The 19,048-nt window shown below is 45.4% G+C and overlaps 1 protein-coding gene across 2 annotated transcripts in view; it reads right to left on the bottom strand.

The window, feature by feature from the left end:
• The window catches only part of LOC131085683 (unconventional myosin-X-like), an 89,503-nt gene that overhangs the window by 53,753 nt on the left and 16,702 nt on the right, over positions 1-19,048 (bottom strand). Inside the window, exons 3-11 of one of the 2 annotated variants that reach the window (XM_058028099.1) lie at positions 16,320-16,478; positions 12,544-12,731; positions 12,175-12,309; positions 7,852-7,976; positions 6,533-6,546; positions 5,828-5,912; positions 4,216-4,319; positions 2,749-2,878; positions 1,788-1,906 (exon numbers count right to left, since the gene is read on the bottom strand). In XM_058028099.1, the coding sequence (XP_057884082.1) occupies positions 1,788-1,906; positions 2,749-2,878; positions 4,216-4,319; positions 5,828-5,912; positions 6,533-6,546; positions 7,852-7,976; positions 12,175-12,309; positions 12,544-12,731; positions 16,320-16,478 (1,059 nt within the window). Of the gene's footprint in view, positions 1-881; positions 1,028-1,787; positions 1,907-2,748; positions 2,879-4,215; positions 4,320-5,827; positions 5,913-6,532; positions 6,547-7,851; positions 7,977-12,174; positions 12,310-12,543; positions 12,732-16,319; positions 16,479-19,048 lie in introns of those variants that run through there. The other variant, XM_058028100.1, reaches the window with a different exon arrangement.

Below are 19,048 nucleotides of genomic sequence, written 5' to 3' on the forward strand. Positions count from 1 at the left end.
ACAGTAAGCTGGACACATTTTCCAGGAACAGGACCTCCCCATCCAGCTGTAAGCAATCACTTTCCCCACAGTATGGCTCAAATGAGATTCTCAAAGGCGCCTTTCATCCTGCCAGCTTTGCCTGCCTTAGGCCAGTTCATCCCTTCAGCCCACTGAAATGTCAAAGCTCAGACGGGTAACGAGCCCCTTACATAATGAGAAATCCCCAGCAATGCTACCCCACAAGTGGGAAAAGGTGGGTGCAGCACATAGGGCTTAGGCAGGAACAGCCTTTACAGGCCCAGTGTTGAGTGCAGCAGGCTCATAGCTAAATGGCAGCATCCACTTGCTATCACAATTTTCTTGTGGCCTTGGTACTTCACTGGGCTCCAAGCAGTAAGTGTGGGGCCCAATACACACACATGCCAGGAACAGCTATACCAGCAGGGGAAGCTCTGTTCAGGGAGACTCTGTCAATTCTGCAACTGCATGCCATTGCTGTGGACTGCATGAAGTGCCTCTCGTATTATCTGTTATCCAACCTTACACACTGCTAGAGAACTATGTGGCGTTTTTAGAATAGACAGCTGACAAGAAAACTGTGGTGTCTGATATTGATGATATCTACCACAGACTACAGGCTGAAAAATATTTTTCACACAATTTCACTGCAAAGAAAGGTCACAGACTATGCAGAAAAAGGAGACCATTTCTTAAAGGCAAAGCTCAGTTTGTGATATATTAGCATGTGTGTCTACAGCAAGAAAATAAGCAACTACGCTACCATAATGAGCACTGCTGAGACTTCAGCTTGAACACAGTGCCCAGTTAGGGGCACTCCACTTCTTAAAAGATGTGGGAAAACAGAGACAGAAGACAAAGAGATTTAGAAAATTACTTACAAGGAAGCACTGAAGGAACTGGATTGTTTAGCTTAGAAAAGAGAACACCACATGAAAAACTTCACAGAAGCCAAAGCTTGTAAGGTGGACAGCTGGGATGTCAAAGGTAATCTAAATTATGAGGAAAATCTTTTCAACTCCAGACTCCACTGCAGCTAAAGCAGGATACTTAAAGATGCTGTGAAATTCCTTCCATGGGAAATCTGAAGGAAAGTTAGACAGACATCCATCAGAGAGAGTCTAGTAACTCTGGCTTCTCTGCCAATGTAGGCGTTGGATTGATAACCCTCTGCAGTCTGTGCCAGCACATGATTTCCATTACAGATGTTCATTTTGCTATAACATGCTGCCTTTTCCATCCTAGTAATAGTACTCCCTGCCTTCCAGTACCTTGCATTTTATTAATGACAGAGGATTTTCTACAGTTATCTGTGCATGGCCTAAAACACCAAGAGTGCCCTCAAGTGATCAGCAGCACCACAAGAGCTGCATGTCAGTTTATGTGGTCCTCCTTTGTGGTTGTAGGGATCCAGAAAGAAGCTGCTGTGGGGTAACAGCCCAACTGCCAGATATTTTGTGGGAATTGTGTGCCAGCTTTTACTTTCCAGTAAACACAGCACAGCCTGGAAGTTCTGCAGGTTAAAGCACGCACACATGCAATTACCACAAAGCATCTGATGCACCTTCTGCATGACACAAGTATGGCCAGCTCCTGGTGAGTGAAGGTGACTTAAAACCAGTATTGTGCAGCCTGAAAAGCAGAGTCAACACTGGGACCTGAGCTACCAATAAGGGCAAAATACCTGAGAAACAGGAGGCCCTAGGCTGGAATGGGTGACACAGAGGAAGACTCAGGGCCTGGAATGCAGAAGTGGCAGAAGTGGAAGCATGCATTGGGACACTTACCTGCTCCACAGTGAGAGGGGAGCTGATCTCTTCCCCACGCAGAATCATGGACCTCTGGGTCAGCACTTCAGAGAGCTGAAAGGCGTCCAAGCCCAGGAGGTCACTGGCAACATTCAGCACTAAAAGGAAGACACACGTTTTTCTCTTGCATGGATCCCCATCACTCATAGGGATATTTTTGCAGCTCAGTGAGGAAATCCCAGGGACTTCTACAGAAGAGGTGATTAAACTCCAGCACAAAACACACTCCCTCTTACTTGATTCTCTTGGGCATACCCAAAGCTGTAGGCTCACATACCCAGTCTCAGGCTCATGTGCCCATTACAGAGCACAGTCAGATACTCATGTAAGTCAGCCTTCCTGCTGACAACAGCAAGAGCAAAACCGTGTGCAAGACTCAGCACCAGCAAAACACTGCCTAAGAAGATATCTTTTTGTAAAAGCACAATACTGCAGTCTGAGCATGGGATTGCTAAACTTGGATGTTGCGAGGCAATTAACTTACGACTTGAAACACTTGTAATACATTTTTATTGCTTGTGTCTGTTTTGGGACTCACTTTGCAGACCAGCTGAGATTAAATAACTGTAACAGAGTGCACACGAGCAACTGCTTCAAATGAAGATGGGGGAAAGGCTCTAACAGAGCACTTTTATCTCAAACTCCTTCCTGATCTATTTCTTCCATTTCTTTCAATTCTAAAGAGAAACTGTGAGGCTGTGGACTCTGAGAATATCAAGGAGCACAAATGGATCACAGGGCCACAGACCAACTAAATCCCACTGGTACCCAGGGGCAATGCATCCTGTGGCAATGCTTCTGTAGAGTTCAGCTACAGGGAAGCTGCTGGTGAGGGTACTGCAGACCAGCATAACAGAGAGAGAAAGGAATAGGGAGAGGGCTTTATTGGGCACCTTATGGGGCTTTGCATGGTCTACCAAGTTGCTAAGGTCCTACTTACCTGCTTTTGTTGTAATCTGGGCCCCACCAGCTGTCATGAATTCAACATTTCCCAAATGAAGTGTGCCAGAAAGAAGCTTGAAGATGTCTCTGATTTCCTCAGTGCTGAAGTCCACCACCTTCATGGCAGTCTGTGCAAAACCAAACAGCTAATGTTAGCTGCAGGTACAGCCAGGTACAATGCAACCACTGGAGCCGGGTCAGGTGTGTGTAAGATGTAAAACTCAGAATTACAGTCACCACGAATTCAAATGAAATGGGATGGCACAGCACCTCTCTGAGCTATACATTTGTCAGTGATCTTTACTGTCTCCCATTCATTCTTACATTTACTGTATTGCCACCTAAGGCAGGTGGGCATTGTCCCCATCCTCAGGTTGCACTTTGCTGCCACCACTGACAGTCTGTCACAAGAAAGAGAATGTTTGTGCCTGTGTGAGGAAATCCTACCCTGAACACTGGCAGCACAGGTTACAGATGTTACTGGATGGCTTCCACATTCTCACTTATTTTCTTCCCTGAAGGATGGATCCATATAAGATACTTAATTTACTCTGATCCACATAACCCCCTTAATTCATTCTTAGTACAGTAGATTTATGCAGCAAGACTTAAAACCAGGCTTTCAGCATTAACTGTTAGATGGTTGGAAAGAGATTATCAGATAATGAGGAAGTATGGCACATTCCCTCTTAATGCCTGCATGTGAGCCAGAGTTTTTGGGGCATAAATTGACTTTGAGAGGTAGGGCCCAGCCTTCATGCATGCACCCTGTCAGTGGGGGACTCTGGGCTTCTAGTTCCCTTCTTTCCTCCAGCATCTCTTCAGCTGAAGAATAAATGCCATATTGCCATTGAAACTTCTGCTGTGCAGGTGCCTCCCTCCCTTAAATCACACCCAACCAGGAGGTACTGAAACCCTAAGCTGACTCTACTCATCTTGCCTATCTGGTTTCACCGACATTATTAAAGCCTTCAGGCCAACAAGTGTTATCAAATAAAACATGAATTTGCACATTCATCCTGCTAATCCCTTAACCTCTGATAAACAGGTGTCTGTTAAATCTCTGTGATATTTCAGAATAGGGGATTTGCCCAGGTGATATAACTTCACTGGAATATTTCTGGAGAACAGTACCTTCAGGCCAAACTCTTCCTTTTCCAATGGTCAGTCTGAGGTTCCCTGAATCAGGCTATCTAGGAAGCTCCCACAAACCATTATGGGGTGGGGTTCTGCTCCCCCAAATTTTCTATCATTCTAAATTATCACTCATATTGACTGTTTTCCAAATCCCCCCACTTCTCTACACTAAAGCCACTTTTTGAGTCTCATTTTAGCTGGGTTTTGGACTTGAACACCATATTCTGGTTTAGGGCAAATCAATTCTGCCTGTGAGATCTAGACCATGCAGCACGTTAGTCCATGAGCCTGTGCCCAAAAGTTCAGGAGGAGTTAGGACTGGACTCACCATGACCTTCCTGAACATCTCTGCATCATTCAGGTTCTCATCAGTCACGCAGCCAGACTGGTTCAAGTAGTGATAAGTCTCTGGCTCACACAGGGAGAGGCTCTCTGCAACAGGAGAAAAAGAGGCAGGGGAGAAACAACAATTCATTTAGCAACCAGTCTTTTAGTTCATAGAAGAGGAAGGTGGGAGGGTGTGCTGTAACAAAGCTTGCAGATGGTATGCAAAGTAATTTAGAACAGTCAAATCCCAAGCTGCAGAGTCTCAGAATAATATCTCAATACTGAATTGACTCAAGAAAAGACCTTTTAATTCTAGCTCCAAAAGTGTACAGAAAAATAGTCTTAACTGTATATATATGGTAATGACCTCTAAATTAGATATCATCACTTGACACAGAGTTCAGAGAGTCACAGTCCGATTTCTGAAGACATTCGGTGCTAAGCAGCAGTTAAAAACTGAGCATAGTTCACAAAACTAAATGTAAAACCAGAATTAGGACTCTGTATATTTGCTGTGCAACCACATCTTAAACACTATCTGCAGATTTGATCCCCCATTTTGAAAAGAACATTGGAGAATTAAAACACCAATGGAGAAAGGAGGCAAGGATTGCCAAGAGCCAAAACCACATTACAGATGGGGAGCTGAAGCAGCCTGGGACACAAGCTTGGAGAAGTAGATGGGGAAGAATAGCAAAGATCTGCTGAAGAAAAGAATCTGTTTTGTATGTTATCCCTAAGCAATTGATAATAACCATGATCCCCACTATTTTCCTTTGCTTTAGATTAATCTCTGAATTGACCTAAGCAGCCATTCCAGCACATACCCCCTAAAACTGAAATCCTACTCCCTCCTACTCTGTCAGGCCCAAATCTTCCATCTGATTATCCTAACACACAGAAACCAAAAGCATAAAGAAATTCCCCAGGCCCTCAAAACCAGAGTACAACTGTAGCATGTCCCTGCCTGCCTATCTGACCTCTCCAGAAACACCATCAGTGCTCAGCAATGCCTGGGACAGACACACACAAAAGTTGTTAGGAGGATGCTGCACTACAGAGAGGGTTTGTCCACAGGCTGCAGCTGCCACTTCCTCTGTGTGCACTTTTTCAGACCCACACCTCTTCCCCAGGTACAGAGCTATAAACCATTTGTTCAAACACAAGACATGTTTTGTGTAGTACTCTAGTACCTTCACTACATCGCTTGTCTTTGTAATTCTTCTCTCTACTATTACCTATACTGAAGATTTGTTCTAAAAATATATCTATCAGTCCATCCTTTGAACTCCCTGAACAGCTCCCACCAGCAACTGAATCAAGATTCTTTACCCTTCCTCTGCCTCTAGCCAGTTACATCACCTCATCACTTTGCACATACTTTTTCCTTCAGCACAGAATGCCTGAAGTCTTTTCTCATAAGGAATTTTTGTCATCCTCAGCCTCCTTCTCTTAACTCTCCTTTCTGTTTGCCACAAAATCACCACATTGCTGGCCTTCAAGAAGAAGCTACATATCAAGTACATGAACAATCCATGCTCTAACTCACTTACACCTGCTTCACATGTTGGACCGGAAACAGCACAAAAGACATATCCAGAAAATGAAATTACCTTTCTCCTCCCCGCTCACACCAGCTAGCAGAGCATAAAAGATGTGGTAATTCCGCTCCCCGGGGTTCTGATGTACCACCCTGTTCTGAAACAGAGAATACTAGAGTAGCCAGCAGAAAAAGATCAGACTTGTGGTTGCAAAGGCCAAGAGAGGACCAGGATACAGGTAAATCTCCAGGGCCAATGCACAAGAGGGGCTTCTTGCTATTTAATTATGGTTTTGTCTAAGTAAATTCCATATCAAGATCTTTGTGGCTGTGCTGGGCATACACATTAACAAACTGAACTTTGTCAGTTCTGGCCCTGCTCCTCAGTGAATTCCCAACTCCAAAGTAAACTACATCCAATCAGAGATGCCTGCATTTGGAGTTGTACCCCATGTGCTTCTCTGTGGAGCCGCTTTTCCAGGTACTTCTCTCTCCCTTTCTCCTCAGTTAACAGCTCTTTCTTGGAGTCTTTCTGTTATGCACAGAGTTTATCAAAGATGGGAGAACAGGCTGTGATAAATACAGCCTGTATCTATCACACAGAGTCTCACAAAGAGGCTGCTCTGCCTCTTCCTCATCTGGGGCAGTTGCAGTAGTAACACAGGAGCTGATGCCTGCAAGCTGCAGTGCAGACAGCCTCATCCAGGAGGTGATCTGGCACTGCCACACCTTCTCTGAGGAGAGGGCTCACCCAGCATCCAGTGGAGGTGACACCTACCTTTTCCAGTAAATCTGAATAGCACGTTAAGGAAAAAACATCCAAGTGACAGAAGCACAGATTTCTTCATGATAGGCACATTGAGATGAACCCTGCAACCAGCAACAAATCATGAAATAACTGACAGTTTGGAAAGCCAGTAGAGTGGTTCTAAAATCATCTTAGATCATCCTCTCTATTCACTGTCCAAGGAGGTATGATGTGCCAAAGAGATATTTAAAAGGGCAGGGCCATGTAGAGCACAGATAACCTAACAAAAGATGAGCCACATAAGGGACACCTACAAAGATTAGCGGCCACTCTTATCTGAAAGCCTGCATTGCACACAGCAAGTCTTGCATCAGTTCTCATTGCTCCTGCAGGAGACCACTATCTTAAATCTCCTGACAGCACAAAGAGCAGAGGCCAAACAATCCCAGTCTGTCATTTACAACAGCAGTAAATTCATCTGACTGCTACTCCACTGCCAATTGGTGTGGTTTGCAGTCAGCAGCAGCTTTGAACACGCATCAGGAAATGCAGCCAGGGCAGCTTTACCTCCCTCAGGGAGACAAAAGATGTGTCAAAGCCTTCGGGAGAGGAGTACCTGGCCATACAGGAAAGAAAGTCATCATGGCTCAACACAGTTTGACTGTGTCCAATCTCCACTGTCCTTCTTGTCCCTGGAACAGGCTCCCTACAGAAGTGGTCACGTCACCAAGCTCAACAGAGTACAAGGAGCATCTGGACAGTGTTCATAAGTCCTATGATTTCATTTTAGGTAGTCTTGAGAGGAGCAGGGAGTTGGACTTAATGATCTTTATGGGTCCTTCCCAAACTGAAATATTCTGTGATTCTATGACTAGGGTTCCAAGGTCCACTGAAGATGACAGCCCAAAACAGGGACTCATAATTCTCTTCTGCACCCAAATATTGTGCAGAATATATTTATTCTTACTTTGGCCTCACCTTTCTCAATCACAAATTCATTGGCAGAGCTAAGATAAATGAACAATTTTATGTGGAGCAAACAGAATGTAATCAACCTAGGGAATCCTCCAAGGTAGAAAATTACAGGGTTTTAAGCATCGAGTGTTGAGATTAACGAGGTGAAAAGTCAAACTATGCCCCTACCTAATGCAGTACTGAGACAAAAGGTTCCCAGAGTTAGGTACTGCAGAGCCACAAAGCAAACACTTATTCCCTGTTTAAGTTGCAAATTTTCCCACTGTTGTAAATTGACTTTGAAGAACTTTGATGGGGGATTTCCTGACCTACACTGAGCTCGTCCTGGTCTTTTCTCACTCAATCCATTTCTGGTGCGCTGCAGAAAAGGATACAATCAGTGACTCGGCCTCCCTGGATGTGCCCATGTTGAGAGAAGTGCAGCTGGATGAACTTGCCAAAGCGGCTGGAGTTGTTGTTATAAACTGTCTTGGCATTTCCAAAGGCCTCCAGAATGGGGCTGTAGAAACAAGGCAATGAAGATATGATTAGTGATGGGATATCATTAAAACAAAGTGTCTGCCCAGTCTTTTGACATTTGCACGCTGTGTTCTGACATGAGAGATTTATTTGTTACAGCACCAGCATGGACAAGCAGGAAGAGCTCAAGGGAAAGGAAGGATGGCAAGAGCAATTTAACAGGCTGATAGATAAATTTTAACCCTTTGGGATTGCAGTTAATTAAATCAGTCTCCAGTCTGTATGGGCAGCTGGTGCTCACACTGTCAAGGGCATTCCCCACCAGTGTGGCTTGAGGAAATGAAAGGTGGCAAGAGCAGCCAGGCTGTGTCCTCTACACAGCACATCCCATGAATATAAGTGTACTTTTTCAAGGATTTTCAGAACCATCAGACATATATGGCAAACACTCTAGCTTCAAACAACATACTTCTATATTCATTCTACCTTTTTCCTTCTGCCTTTGATAAACCATCTCTTAAAATTACAGGCAAACATCTTCAAATTAACAAACAGTAATAAAACAATGTGTTTGGTACTTAAATTTGGTACTGGAACACACAAGCCCTTGTTACCTAAATCTTGCTTAGGCTGATATAAGCTACATCGTTTCCAAGTGTAGGGACTATACACACACTATAGATTTGGAAATTACATAAATTACATTCTCAGAGAGTAGCATCATCATCCACTTCAGGTCCAAAAAAAAAAAAAAAAAGGGGAAAAAAAATCTATCACCAAACATCAGACCAGCCATAAATTGAAGAACTTTGTCTGCTGTTCACCTTCCCATGTTCAGAAAAAAGCAGTTAAATACTTGGTACTTGCTTAACAGAACAGTACAAGGGAAAAGCCTAAACCACTCAAACTGACACACAGAATCCAGGATTACAATATTCATTTCTGCAATTAAACCAATTCTAAAATAATCTGAAGGGCTGACAAGCAAGGAATCACAGAGATGCTGCAAGAACAGCCTGTATGTTTTCATGTCTAATTTTAAAACATACATAGTTTTAAACAAAAATTATTGCTGTTATTACCCTGAGAAATACTGACTTTTAGACATCACCACAGATCTATTGTGCAGTCCCACTGGAGACTGGGGCAGATATGGGATTATTCACAAAGTTAGTAAATACAGCATAAAAAATAACCACAACTAGAGACACCCTGGAGTTTGCAGAAGGCTTCAGGCCCTGCAAGTGTTACCTAAAGGAGAGCTGTGCTTAAGGAAATAGTCAACAACATTCAGGAAAATCCAGGCAGCATTTTTCTAACATCTCTTGAAACAATGGCTTTCAAGTAACAAGAATAGAAATGAAAATTCCTCTCTTATAACACACTACAACCATTGAAATGCCAGTTAGAGATCAGGAAAGTTCCTTGCCCTGGAGAATCTGAACTCCAAGACCCACACCTCTGAAACAAGTATGCAAATAAGAACATTGCACAGAAATATCCACACCACTGCCACGAATCAACAAAATTAACGGGGACAGGCAGGAAAAGGGACAGCAGGGTTATGTTATATGACCACCACAGATGCAGTGAGAGTGCAGGAGCCAGCTGGCCAATCTTTGTGGCTCTAAATCATGCTAAATTATATACGAAAAGCACAAGGAAATGTCTTTATAGTTCAGTTTGGCAATGGGCTCACACACACGAGTGCAAAGTCATTCAGGCTTAGGGGGGAAAATAAGCAGGAGGGAGTCTGAGCAGTGGCAAGGCAGAGGGTGGGGTGAGCTGGTTCAGCCAGGAATGAGGGCAGGGGCCTGGGCTGTGCCAGCAGCACATCACAGTGTGGCACCTGAGACAGAAGTGCACTGCAAGGTGGAGCAGCACATCAGGAAGGTGATGCTGGCTGCTTGCTGGGTGTGGGCAGGATGCACTCCAGCATTCAAAATAATGGGAACCAGTTTCAGCAGGGCAGCAGAAAGAGAAGTATGGAGTTCAGAAATACTGCACCATATGCAGCTCAGGATTCTGATGCACAGTTGAAGATAAAAAGATTTGAAGACTTGGGGGGTGAATAGCAGGAAAGGTGGTTATGCTGTCAGCAGTGGCACCCAACATGGAGAAGGGAGCTTCAGAGTGAAGCAAGAAAAAAAAGCTGAAAAGTTAACAGAATTTTTAATGAACTGATGGATATTTTCAAGAAGGAAAAGAGACAAAATCAACAGTGCCAAAGGAGTTTTGAGAGCCTGATTTGTGAGAAATACCCCAAGTTGGAAGTTCCAAAACAAGCAAATTATAGAAAGCTGATGAACACTGTGTTTGCAATGTCGTCTGAAAGTGAGAAATAGTACAGTGTTGTTCCTTGGTATGTGCTGGGCTGCAAGCATGAAGATCCACCATAAGTGAACCTGAGGAGGGCCAATGTCAGAGCAAGTGCAGCTGAAATTCAAACACATGAGGCAGGGTCCATAGGAGAAGCAGCAGCAGCAGCTTCTGGGTCTGGGCCAGGCCTTCAGCTTCTTGTCTTCAGAGAAACGGTGACAAATCAGATTCTCTTGCATTCACATTGCAATGGTTCATGTAGCACTAGAGATGCACACAGAACAGGTTGTGTTCTCTAACTTCACTCCAGCTCACAGCTGTGGCATCTTACAGAGTCAGGGATCACCTACCCAGCACCATAAGCTCTCTGATCACTGTCAAGTTATCACTTCACTGCTAAGAGTGCTTGAGCCTTCTAAGCCGCTTGCCTTAAAGCAGATTTTGCAGATCTTAAGTCATGACTGTACTGCTCTTCAGAGCTTTTTCCGATTTGCCTCCATGCCTGCTAAGACCTGCACACCTGCAAAGGATAAATCATCCAACAACAGTCTCTGGAACACCAGGTCCAAGGGCAGCAGCCCTTCTGCTCAAGGCTGCTCTGCTTTATAAGGACCTAAAACCCACAGTGCTCTCACAGCTGCCTCCTCTGGAGGTTTCTGCAACTATCACAGGCTCCATCTGGGACTAGTCTGCAGCCTCACCCTGACAGTACCAAACTGCAGGACTGCCAGCAAGGTCCTTCAGCCACAGGCAAGACAGTCTGGGAAACTGTAATGTAATTTGTTTAATATAATTCAGGTATTAAGGAAAACAAGGACACAAACAACAAAACAGATGTATCTTTCCTGCCTCTTCCCCAGGCTTACCTGATGTCAAACACCTACTGTCCTCCATTTCTTAGCCTCAGCTTTCTTTTATACCTCAGGTTACACTCACTCCCTCAAAATTTCCCCAGCATCACAGCACAAGAGCCTGGGGTCACACTGCTTCTCTCTGTCATTCTTTGCTTCCTTATTTTCTCTGCTGCTCTTTGCGTCTTACTAGTTTTCCTCAGCCACGCTTTTCTTCTTCAGGTTTTGCAGATACATTTTCCTTTCTGTTCCAGCGTAGGTCATCTGTGGGTCATGGTCCCTCAGGGGTGTCAGCACCTCTTCTGGCATGAAGCATTTTCCCTGAAACGTGTCTCCATTCCCCCACTGCTGCCAGCTTCTCTCTCAAACACATCTGATTCAGGCGCTTCCCTGCCTGCCTGATGCCTCGTCAGGGTTTAGGTGGGTGGTGGTTGTTCCCTGGTGCCAGCTCCCATGGATGGTTCTCCATGAAATCACTTGCCAGGACAGCAGGAGAGCTGCCAGGTTGCCCATGGGACTCCTGTGGGCCAGACAAACCAGCAGCCTGAAACACAGGGAGGCTGAGGGAAAGCAGGGGCTCATGGAGGAAAGCAGGAGTATGACAGAGACTCCCTGTGAGGACAGCTACAGTCCAGAGCTAGAGCATTAATTCTCCAGCTTAGGAGACACATCCCAGATTGCTGTTGGAAAGAAGCCTAATCCATCCATGGACAGCTGGGACAGCAGCCAGGGTGAGGCATCCCGGCAGGATGGCAACCTTCGTGTTTCCCTGATGTGACATCATTCAGCTCTGTGATCCTCTCTACCAGGTCTGTCTCCATCCCTGCCAGAAGGCAGAGCCCCCCAAAGGCAGAGCCCCCCAAAGGCAGAGCCCCCCAAAAGCAGGGCCCCCCAAAGGCAGAGCCCCCCAAAGGCAGGGCCCCCCAAAGGCAGAGTCCCCCAAAGGCAGGGCCCCCCAAAGGCAGGGCCCCCCAAAGGCAGGGCCCCCCAAAGGCACAGCCCCCCAAAGGCACAGCCCCCCAAAGCAGGCTGACCCAGCACTCTGGGTGCCCACGAGGGTGACTGTACCTGCTCTCCAGGATGGCTTCTTCCACGTGAGTGCTCTTCTCAGACACAGGGGCCCCAAGGGAGGTCTGGCTCATGGCTGACAGGAATTTCAGGAGCAACTTGGTGCTCTCAGTCTTTCCAGCTCCACTTTCTCCACTGTTAAGAAAAAGCACACATTTCATTCACAAATCCAGGACAGACAGAGCTGATGACCATCCTAGCCGCGGCACATCTCTAGGAACAAACATGTGACGTCTCCGCTGTGACAAGCAGGGATCAGGCAAAGGCGGGGAGGGTGGTGAGGGTACTCAGGCAGATGTCAGTGCAAATGGGAGAGCAGGAGCAAGGCGTGTGATGCAGCCATGGAGTAGCTGGCTGTCCATCTCTGACCTGATGAGAACACACTGGCTGTCATGGCGCTTCCACAAGCAGCAGTAGCACTCGTTAGCGGTGGCGAAGATGTGGGGAGGCAGCTCACCCAGGCGGTGCTGTCTGTACAGCTCCATGGCATCCACACCGTACAGACCAGGGATGGCTCTGTAGGGGTTTACTGATGCCAGGATGGAGCCAATGTTTGTCTACGGGGAAAAAACAAAACACAGAAAGGAAATGAAGCAAGCTCCTAGGGAGAAAAAAAAATCACAACAAAGCCAGACCCTGAAATAAGTCATGGTGAAGGAGAAAGCCTAAATAAGGACACTGAACTTCAGCAGAGAGCTGCACAGTTTGGCAAAGATGTCGAACCCCAGAGAAGGAGCTGTACAGCTGGGTATGGATGGGGCAATCTGAATTTTGCTGCTTTATAATATAACATTCTTATCCTATTGTCCTTGTTAAATTAAGCTTACACAATTTAAAAACATGAAGCCATCTTCATATCCAGCTACTTTGCACTGTGCTTGCAGCTGAGCAGCAGAGCCAGGACTGAAGGAGTCAGGAGATACCTTCAATGACACAGTCCTAAGCAAAGGGGGCTTGGCAGGGCTCAAGAACCTCCTGAACAGAGTTAGAACACAAACACACACACTACACACATGTGCAAAGAACCACTAAAGCATATAATTTTTCTTCTGCTGCAAAAATGCTGTTTGGTGCAGCTTAAATCATTTGGTAAACCAAATCAAAATTGACAGCTGAAGATAAAGCTCTAGATTTCAAGTCAAAACATTTTTATATTTTCTAAACATTTTATTTTGAAAATATTTATTTTGAAAATCTCACAGTCCAAAAAAAGAGGTAGCAAGATTTAAAATAAAATACCTAGACAACAACACTGAATTTCAAATGTATTATTTTGTGCAGTGGAAGGAAATTAATTTTGCTTTTTGGGGCATGACTTTTTCGGTTCAGCCAACCAGCTCAAATCCAGTTATTCTCAGAGCTGCAGCTCAGAGCAATGGTGCCACCTCTCTCCTAATGATGGCTTTGTAATATGGTCAACATCCATGCTGCTGGTGTGGTGGCCTCCCTCACAGGGACATCTTGGACTGCTCTACTCAAGGAACACCCATTCTCAGCAGACATGACCAAATAAACACTTAGATTGCTGCAGGAGGTGCCAAGCTTTATGGTCAGGGACAACATCTAGCATTAGCTCCAAACCATGAACTAACTATAAGTCACCCATCAGATATAAAAGCATTTGAACGTATCTGCTGGAGAAGCTGTAAATTAAACACGTGGTGACAAGGACTCATCAGGCCAAATGAAATCTGAGCCTATAGCAATGCCAAGCTCTGAAGCCAGACTGATAAGATGCCGCAGTCACCAAAATATTTAAAACTCATTTTTTAAAGCAGCACTCAGAGATCATTGTGGGAGGGAAAATCACCTAGGACAAATTGCATTATCAGTATAAACACACTATCATGGATCAAGTCCTGTGGACCCTCTGACAGGGACTTTTGTGGGCAGAAATAGAATTAATTGGTAATGAAAGCAATAAGAAGCAGATGATCTTTGGCCAGAGAGGTGCAGAAAGAGAGAAAGAGGAAAGCATTGGGTGCCAAAACATGAATCGGGGAAAAGCATTGTACAGGCAGCTGAGGAACAGGCATTGCCCAGAGACTACAAGACATTTCTATGTCCTTTACAGCATCTCTTCTTCTCAGATGTTTCAGTTTGCATTTTCCATTGTAGTTTCACTAGGAACAGAGCTCCTTTCCAGAACTTCTTCCAGTACAGCCATCTCTTTCAAAGGTGTTCCTAGAAAACCTTTCCACTACCCAGTTGCAGTCTCCTCATCACATGCATTCCCTTATAGACAATTTCTATCCATAATTTTTTAATGGCAGTAAAGCCATGTACATACCAGCTACTTTATCAGCAAAGCAATTGCCCCCAAAGAATTCTCCAGAGCAGGACAAGCCACATGGGGCAAGTCTACTTTTCAGGACAATAGATGCTACTTGGATGGTTAGGCATGGCTTTGCTAAGGAGAGCACAAAATGGGGCAGTACAGCCCGTGGCCATTTCTGCATCACTCTCATTATGTTTGGTCTACTTTTATTAAGGAATACAGGAATTGTAAGAATGAAGAGGGAATATGCAGGTTGTTGCTGTGCTCACATAATTTCCTTCAACAGTTGGGTAGAGCTTGAATAGTATTTATCTGGAAAACAAAAGGTACTGTTGAGCTTGTCAGTATTGCTGTAGTAAATTAATTATGGGTGCCAGAGCAGTCTAGATATACTGCTACCTACACTCCCTGATCAGAAAGAATCCCCTTTAGGAGCTCATGGTGGGGTTAATAATCCAACACTGAGGGGTTCTTCCCAGTGCTGAGCATGTTGCAGAGGTCAGGCCCCTTCATACATCTCCAAAAATTTCAGACCCGAGATGCACATCTGAGATTCATGCGTGATGCAAAGGCAAAAAACGAGGTGTAAAGGTGCTAAACTTCAACACCTTTATGCAGAGATGGAGAAGGCACAGAACTAATGCTGAATAAGAGAAGGAATGACATATCAGAGCTAGCTGAAAGGCTTAAGGAGGTACAGCTGCTATGATACTGCTGGTGTTGTGGCATTTCTGGTGCAAGGCACAGACTGAAAAGGAAGAGAATCCTGCATTGCATTTTAAGGTGCGAGGAAGAAGAAGCAGGAGGAATATGCCCAAATGGGGTCAAAAGCTGCAGAAACACATAGCATGTGTCAAACAAAGGACAAAAAGAACAGCAAGGATATGGGCCATCAAAATAATGTGTGCATGTGGCTACTGTCACAGGGTCACAAGGCTCTGTTGACAGACAGGCAAAGGTGCCTACAGAAAAAAAAAAAAAGAAAGAAAGAAAGAAAGAAAAGAAAAAAGAAATTACAGTCTCCTCTGCATCCAGTGCAGGAGGTGGTTCAGAAACAGGGTCACTTTACTGATAATTTACTGGAACACAGGTGCATATGGTTTGGTTGCCTTGATAACGGTTGCTATGCAACATAGAGATTTTCATTTTTTCTGTCATATTCTGAAAACTCTGTGTGCACATAGCATGGACAAGCAAGGTAAGACAGTCTTTGCAATCTATCTTCCTTGTTCTCTCCAAGTCTTAGCAGAGCACTGCCATCCCAGCAGTTCAGGAATGTCTTGGCCCAGGTGTGCTTTTCCTCACAAGTCCCTTTCCTAGTACTTGTCTCCTTCCTGAGAGGGAAATCAGGAGATGCTATGAGTATTCATTCATCTGTGCAAGGACAGCAGAGCAATCAAAAAAAAAAAAAAAAAAAAACAAAAAAACACCAAAAACAAAAGGTACAACTGCATGTAAAAGCAGAACAGCTGGGCAATATCTTTGTCAGATCAGGAGGGATACTCAGCAAGCCCTCTGTACATTGCACTTTCCAGTCTGCTTGGCCATAAACCATGGAACAGCATAATGGGGAACCTGGGGAATGTGAATGGCAGCTCATCAAACATGGATGTTCACAGAGGATACAGAGCTGTGCAATCACCACAAAGCTCAGAGGTGAACATTCATGTTTTGGAATTTCCTCCATAGAGGCAAAGAGGCCCCTCTGATAAGGGTAGGATCTCACAGGGATGATGGAGCTGGCAGGGCAGGAAATCCCCTTCAATTCCTATCCTCAAGAGACAAGGATAACATCAGCACTTCACATGCAAAGTGGCAGCCCTGAAGCTAAACAAAAACCATTAAGGCAAAAGGGAGGAGCACTTACATAGATGTTACCCTGCTGGTAGCGCTGGTGAAGGTTGAGCAGGATGGCAGCTTCATGCAGATCTCCCAGCATGGACATGTCTTCCACCCCATCAATGCTGGTCTGGTGCATGGGTAAGACCTTTTCTCTGGACAGGGCGGCCTTGGGGTACTGGAACACCTGGAAGAATGGGGAGAAGGACAAATAGTCTAATGACACCTGGGCACATGGTCGGATTTCCTAGCAGAAATGCGCACCTTTATATTTTTGCACTGGAAAAGGAAATTAATAAAACAGGGATCTGCTCCCTACTTTTACAGTCACTCTTCCATTCCTGTTCCTATATATTTGAGCCCTCTGGCCAGAAACTATACAGCATACTCCCTCCCTTCTTTTGCTACACAGTCAATCTCTCACCACTGATGGGGACAAATCAACACAAGGTTATTTAATTTCCCCTTAACAGAAGCAGGGCACCAGCCTCCAGCTGCTAGGCTAGACAGGTATTACACACTGCACTCATGAGTGTGAATAATGATGGCAGCTGCACCCAAGAGACCAGGAACAGTCTTTCACAAAAAACACAGGTGAGATCATGTCTCTGACTGTGGGGAAGGAAAGGAAAAGCTAATTCACATTGCGAGTTTGGCCCTGCACCCTCCATAGCAGCAGCCAGAGAGCATCTGGAAGAGTTTGTCGTCTCAAGAGCAAAGGAAAGCAAAGCACATGAGAAGCCAAATAAAGTAGTGACATTCTCTCTGTGTGATGACACTTATGTGTATGATACAGCTTTCAAAATATTTGTACAGCGACACCTATTAACTTCTATCACTGCTCTAGGAAGTGCTCATCTCTCCGTGCAGCTGCACTCATCTTGTTTCAATTGCAGCATCCTTCTTCCTGCTAGAGCTTTCCCCTCCTCAATAACCCCCTCTTCAGTTATCAGGTCATCTCCTTCACTCCCTGAGATTATGTGACTGTTCCCCTCCACCACATGCACATCCCAGCCCTCCTTTCCTCCTCCTCAAGCACGATGCTGGCATTTCACGCAGGTTATTTCAGTTGCTTCCCACTCTTGGATTCAGCCATGTGCCATCTCCCACCCAGCATCCAAAGCTGTGCTGGATGGTAAGACCCAAAGAGAGACAGATGGGAGACTTCATACAGGCATCCTGGAGAAGGAAACTGGTCCGCAGTAACCCCACCAAAGAATCTTGTGCTTTTCCTCCTCTCCCAGTGCTCTGGTCCCTGCCTCATTTCCATCCCTGCTTGTCAGCCCTCCTGAGTGCCAGGGAGAATCTGACGGGTCCCACAGAGAACCAGCTCTAATCTGTAGCATTGCTCTAAGTGGTTTCTCCTGCCCACCTCCCTGGATGCTCAGGCTGCTGTCTGTGCTGGGGAGAGGCCGTGCATGCAGCTGCAGGCTGCAGACAGAATGAGGTCACCCAGCCCCCTGCCAGTCCCTGCAGGGCTCTCACAGCTGCAGCAACTGCAGGTGCTCAGCCCCAGGGCTCTGAGCTGCACCCTGCCACTGCAGGGCAGCAATAACCCAGCACAGATCCCCTGCAAACCACCGCGATGCACAACCACAAGAGCAGCTCTGTTCTGGGAGGCAGCTGGGGAGGAGGAGCTGGCTCAGTCCCTCAGGTGTGTTTGCCCCATTTCTCACCAGTCACACCTGTGTGGCAAGGACCATTCAGCCTCTTCCACTGGCAGGCTCCTTCACAGCCCACTTCTTCCACCAGCCAGGAATTTTGTGAATTTTTTTCAAAAATTTCAATTTCAAATTTTTAAAAAGAAAATTCAAAAATTTCAAATTTTTTTCAAAAAATTTTGTGCATTTTTTTTTCAAAAATACACAGTTCACTTTCACGATCAGTGTAAAACAGAGCCCAGTCCTGCAAAAAGGCTCTCTCCAGGCCTCTCCACAGCAGTTCTGCTCCTGGGTGTCAGAGAGGTCTGACTGCCAGCAGAAGGACCCTCACTCTGCAAGCATGACCCTAAAAAAAGTAAAACTTTTTTTTTCTTCTTCAGAGCAGAGACCTCAGGCACTTTCACAAGAAAACTGAGGGAGCAGAAAGGGAGAATGAGACAATTAAATTCAGGAGAGAGTACAAGCTGCAGATGCACAACATCTGGACTGTCAGAAACAAAATCAATACAGCACTTTCAAACCAGGAGGCAGCAGATGACCCTGGCTCTCTCTTGTCAGCTGACTTACCCAAAATTTGGAAGAGGACAAGTAAAAAACAGCATGACGTGATCTTCCCTTATAGCTACCTGGTACTTACTCATCTACTACTGCTCTGTCAGCACTTGCAGCCATTTGGGCCAGAAGAGAAACATTAAGAAAACATTAAGACAAAAAGCTGAGTGGACAAGTGTCCTAAAAGATATCAGGAGCTGGCAGTACCTGTGCCCAGAGGCTGCCATGCACTAAAAGTGATGGGTCAGAGCTCATTTCCTTGTTCTTGATGACAACATGGCAGGAAATGGAACCCTGAAGAGGAACAGGGGTCCTAAATACACAAGTAAATAAGTAATAGGGCTTAGAAACTCAGGTTATACCTGTCTTGAGCCACTTGATTGGGGCCTCCAGCCCAACTGAGGTTTGGGAGGAGATGGCTCTGTGCCTCTGGAAGACACTTGTGACATGTGGGAGAGTTTTCAGGTCATCCCTGGCACTGGAAGAAAGCTGACTTTTCATTTGTTCTCTGCCCTTCAGGGGCAGGCTGCAAGTATCATCCATG

The sequence above is a fragment of the Melospiza georgiana genome, chromosome 7 (assembly GCF_028018845.1).
Source record: "Melospiza georgiana isolate bMelGeo1 chromosome 7, bMelGeo1.pri, whole genome shotgun sequence".
Taxonomy (NCBI): Eukaryota; Metazoa; Chordata; class Aves; order Passeriformes; family Passerellidae; genus Melospiza; species Melospiza georgiana.